Raw genomic sequence first — 4,984 nt, forward strand, 5'->3', positions numbered from 1 at the left:
GGTCCCGGACAGCTACATTGCACCGGCCGATTTTTCAGGCGCGTTTACGTTTCGCTTTGTTTAGCGTCGTCATAGGCAGGCTGTTGACCGGCTCACCAGTCCAACTCTAAATTGTGTTCAAACGTAGTAGTATGTCACGTCTGAACAAACCCACCTGTTCCATCTTTTGAATGCCAAATTGCCAATGCCCTCTTTTTTTAGGCAGGGACAGGAAAACACCACACACAAGTTTGGCGCTACGCTCACAATGATGACCATACACGATTCAAAGATTTCTTTTGTATACCAAATGGATCTCTGGCTGGACTGTCCATATATGCATACAGGAGTCAGTTATCTACGCTTCAAAAAATTGGCAATGAGAGACGTGGTCAAGCAGCAGACTTTGGAGTGAAGCACCTTCATGGCTTCATCCGTTCAGTTGACCCGTAAATTGAATTCCTCCATCCAGGTTCAAACAACCGGTATCGAGCACCACATGCGTGAACTCGTCATCAGGATATTAAAGAACAACGCACATGAATCCACAGAAGTTAAGAAATGCGTACAACCTTCTAATCCTTTTCCCCTCTTTCTCTTGTACAGTACACTTTGCCCTAAGGCGTGGAAATGAGTGAGGCGTGGATCATGCACTCTAAATACAATCATAGCATCAACAATCCCCCTAGCTAATGCTTCAAACAAGCGTCGAACGAAGAATAGAAAGCAATCGAACATCAGGACGAGCAGAAGAGCTGTCAACAAACAACCACAAAAATCTACACAGGGTTTCCATCTGTAATTCACAACTTGCCTATGGGTGTTATCTGACTACCGCGTACTCGTCATCTGCAACGATCCATCCTTTTGCAGCTTAAGGCTCAGGCTGGTGAACCGCTCTCTCGAATACTGTCTCGATGCTTTCCTCCAGTCTGTTCCGGCCTTCATCATCGCCGCAAACTCATCGTAGCTTATCTTGCCATCCTGAGGAACAAGATAACAAAAACAGTTTGGGATACTCAGTATAACAGAGTTTAGCCTTTTAATCATTACACCAAATGAGCTAAACAAGAAATGAGAAAAAAGCTACATCCATTTACAACTAATTGACCAAGAAGTACAAACCTTATCGGTGTCTACATCACGGATAATGGCATTGATAACCTCTTCATGATTTTGTCCAAGGTCATCAGCTAATGACTCACGGAGTTCATCGATTTCAATATAACCACTCTGGTTCCGGTCAAAGTATGCAAATGCCTTATGCAGATGCTCATCATTTCCAATTTTTCTTAGATGAACAGATAATGTAACAAATTCTCCATAATCCAAGGACCCATTTCCATCAGCATCCGCCTGGCACGACATGCACAAACAGTAAATATAAAAGGCCCAACACATCACCTTCGTGACAGAATGCTCAATTAAAATGAAAAAGACAAACATTAAACTAGGTTGAAAGAATACTATTCAAAGGTGTTTGACATAAACAAAAAAAAACTCCAGCCCAATATTAAAGAGGTGCAAATTAAGTTTCTGTTCTGGAGGAAAAGAGTGTCAACTCACAGCTTCCATTAGTATTTGAACATCTGCATCAGGCATTTGGTGACCAAACTTATGCAGACCAAGCTTCAGCTCATCGAAACTAAGCATTTGATCCTTGTTAAGATCCATCTTCTCAAACATATCCTTTATGTCAGCAGCCTCTTCTGCCGAAAGATGCTCAGCTATGACCTGTATTCAAAGATGTGAGGAATTCCAGAGCAAATATGACAATTAAAGGGGTATCGTTTGGGGTCAAGTCAGACTGAAATGTACCCTAAGTGCATGCTTCTTGAACTTGTTCATCACAGAGAATTGTTGGAGTCTGGCCTTAACAGTTTCACCCAAATTGACATTTGGAGCCTTCTTAATGTTCTGTAACCATGGGTGATCTGGAGGGAGATACAAGGTTATCAGACAAATATATAGGGGAGAACACTTATGAAATATTATAGCATTATCTTCCATCAATGCTAACACAAGGTTCAGCAATCTAGGATTATAATTCTCACTGGTTTCAAATTAAAACAAAAAAACGAGTAAAACACAATATAGTCATCTAGTGCGAGAATGATTATTACCAAGCACTTGCTGAGCTGTCAATCGTCGTTTCGGATCCGGATTGAGCATTCCTCTGACAAGGTCTTTGGCGTTATCAGACACCCTTGGCCATGGATCTCTCTTGAAATCAATGGCAGATCGGATAATTGCCTGAGCAACACCCTGTTCCGTTTCTGCATTGCAACATTGAAACACAAAAATGTCAGAAACATTTAATAACACAAGATTAAGATGCATTTTTATCTTCTACAGCCCCATCTCCCAATCACCACACCCAAATTCAATGTCAAGAAAAATAAGAGTATTAGTACACAGTATGCCATAATGAACATTTGAATTTACAAGAAATTGGAACGTATTCTTTTTTTTTTTTTTTTTGTAATTCTCAACATTCTAAACTGCTGTTGTATACAGATGTATGTATCACAGTCGTCCATCATTCCAGATACAAAACTAACCTGACCAGAATGGAGGGACACCACAAAGAAGAATGTACAGAATCACTCCTGCACTCCAAACATCAACCTCTGGGCCATAATTTCTCTTTAGCACCTCTGGAGCCATGTAATAAGGACTTCCAACAATCTCAGTAAACCGTTCGCCTACACAAATTCAAATTCGGTACTTCAACATATGCCATGAAAGCAAGTAGCAAAGGAGATAAGACAGACCACCACAGTCCAGTGATCATATTGTCAACAAGATGACATCATCGACAATGACTGATGAAGCAAAATGATAAATAGATAAAGGAACATAAACTGCACCTGGCGTGAAAAATACAGATAGGCCAAAATCAATGGCCTTAAGGGCCGCTGATTCTTTCTTGTTCGCAAACAAGAAATTTTCTGGTTTGAGATCCCTGTGCATCACTCCATGCTTATGGCACATCTGACATTGTACAAGAAATAACAGATGAACAAGTTAACTCATCTCATCGTTCAGATTATAAACGAGTTAAAGACTGCAGAAATGAAACTACAACCTATCTAATTACAGGATGATTAGCCAAGGAATGATAGTCTAAGCTAGTAGCTAGAGTGAACACAGCTAAACATTTACTACTACACAACCTATCGAATCAACTATTGAGAAAGTTGTCATATTAGTGACTGGAAACTGACCCCACGCGGCATAATGAGAGTAACCGAAACACATGTAACTACATTCATTTGTAATTTTGCTGTTCAATAGTAATGATTCTACTACGTATCGAAACGAAATCTCACCTGCACGACCTCGACGATAGTGCGTGTGACCAAGGCGGCAGCGCGTTCGGTGTAGTGCCCCCGCGCCACGATGCGGTCGAAGAGCTCCCCGCCCTCGCAGAGCTCCATGACGAGGTGCACGGCATTGCCGTCCTCGTAGGTGTCCCTGAGCGTGACGACGTTGGGGTGCTTGGGGAGGTGGCGCATGATCTCCACCTCCCGGCGCACGTCCTCGATGTCGACGGGGGTGCGGAGCTTCTTCTTGGAGATGGACTTGCAGGCCAGCGCCTCCCCTGAGGCGCGGTCCGTGCAGAGGTAGGTGACCCCGAACTCGCCGCGCCCGAGCTCCGCGCCGAGCTCGTACCGCGCCGCGATGTCCCGCCCCGTGGGCTCCCGCAGCACCACCAGCTTCGGCGCGCTCGCCGGCGCCGAGCGGTTGTACTCGATCGAGAAGGGGTTGGGCTTCTTGCCCTTCTTCTGCTTGGGCTCCTTGGTCTCCTTGTGCTTCTTGCCGCCGCCGGCGTCGGCGGCTCCGTTCGGCGTCACGCAGCAGTTGCCCATCCCTACTCCCTAGCCGCCGCGGAGATCCGACAGCCCCGGAGAAGGCGAATCAAGGAACCGCACGGCCCGCGGAGATCTGTGGGGGGGGGGGAGGAGAAGGGCGGAGATGGAGAGAGCGGCCGAGGAACGAACAGCGCGTGCGCGTTGTAGGGAAGCGGAGGCGGCGAGCGAGGCGAGGCGAGAGAGGTTAAATCGCGCGGGGGGATTCGGTGTAGACGGGGTCAGCGGTGGCGGCGTCTGGCCCCCGTGTGGGAACCCGCCAGTGGTAAAGCCAAGCCCAGCAGCTACGGGGCCGCGGAGTGGGAGGCAACGGAGGAAGGTGGGTGACGAGCGGAGAAGGGGAGGTGGTCAAACACGACCTCGCTCACGCCTTTCCTCTTCTCCCCTCTCGTCTTTCTTTTCTTTTTCTCCTCTAGCTTTCATTTTATTTTAGAATCTATCGTTTTAGCCTCTCCCAATAATCAGATTTTTTCTATACACTTATATTATTTTATAGCTATATTTACACAGTCTTATTACTATATTTACAATGATTACTTTACTATAATTTACTAAACATAGTGATGTAATTTAGGGATAACTATAGATTTCAAACAAATATATGCCAAATTTTTCAATTTTTTTCTATAGCCGAGAAATATATGTCAAATTGTTTTTCACAAATTTTAGAAAAAAATATAAATTATGAACAATCTGTGAACGGGAGACGACGAACAAGACGAGCAGCAGCACGAACAAGTTATGCGGTCGCTTGTGCCGCCCTTGCGCGGGGCATCTTGACCGGCGCCTCCGCCAGTAGCGTCGCCGCCGCCGTCCATGCATGCTTCAGTTCTTCCGCGGTAGGGTACACGTACACCCGGATCTCGTGCGCCGCGCTCGAAGGAACGCATGAGCCGGTTCCCGGCTGCCCGGGGCGCAGCCGCCCTTGGGTGCTCCGGCCCTTCCGCCGCGGATCTCGTGCGCGGTGCCTGGAGGAGTCAGTGATGAGCCGGGTCCGCCCGCCGAGGGCGGTGCTGTGCTGAGGTGATTTCCTGGCAAGGTGATCGCCATGTTCGCTTGACTGATAAGCCATGGCTAAAAGTACTATTGACTAATTTATTGCGAGAAAAAAATACTATTCATTGATTAAAAAA

General features: G+C 46.1%; 1 protein-coding gene across 1 annotated transcript; it reads right to left on the reverse strand.

The window, feature by feature from the left end:
- Positions 1-479: 479 nt before the first annotated feature.
- LOC136542479 (calcium-dependent protein kinase 20-like) lies at positions 480-4,147 on the reverse strand. Its single transcript, XM_066534944.1, has 8 exons — positions 3,312-4,147; positions 2,850-2,973; positions 2,541-2,684; positions 2,103-2,255; positions 1,798-1,913; positions 1,546-1,713; positions 1,105-1,335; positions 480-963 (listed from the first exon to the last, which is right to left on the reverse strand). Exons 1-8 carry the CDS (start codon positions 3,849-3,851, stop codon positions 811-813), a joined length of 1,629 nt encoding a protein of 542 aa, XP_066391041.1. The 5' UTR covers positions 3,852-4,147; the 3' UTR covers positions 480-810.
- Positions 4,148-4,984: the final 837 nt, after the last annotated feature.

The sequence above is a fragment of the Miscanthus floridulus genome, chromosome 3 (assembly GCF_019320115.1).
Source record: "Miscanthus floridulus cultivar M001 chromosome 3, ASM1932011v1, whole genome shotgun sequence".
Lineage (NCBI taxonomy): Eukaryota > Viridiplantae > Streptophyta > Magnoliopsida > Poales > Poaceae > Miscanthus > Miscanthus floridulus.

Coding starts and splice junctions, on each gene's coding strand:
- LOC136542479 (XM_066534944.1), bottom strand. CDS start 3,851: ATGGGCAACTGCTGCGTGACGCCGAACGGAGCCGCCGACGCCGGCGGC. Junction 2,974..3,311: donor CTATCGTCGAGGTCGTGCAG/GTGAGATTTCGT, acceptor GTACAATGTCAG/ATGTGCCATAAGCATGGAGT. Junction 1,714..1,797: donor TCAAGAAGCATGCACTTAGG/GTACATTTCAGT, acceptor CTTTGAATACAG/GTCATAGCTGAGCATCTTTC.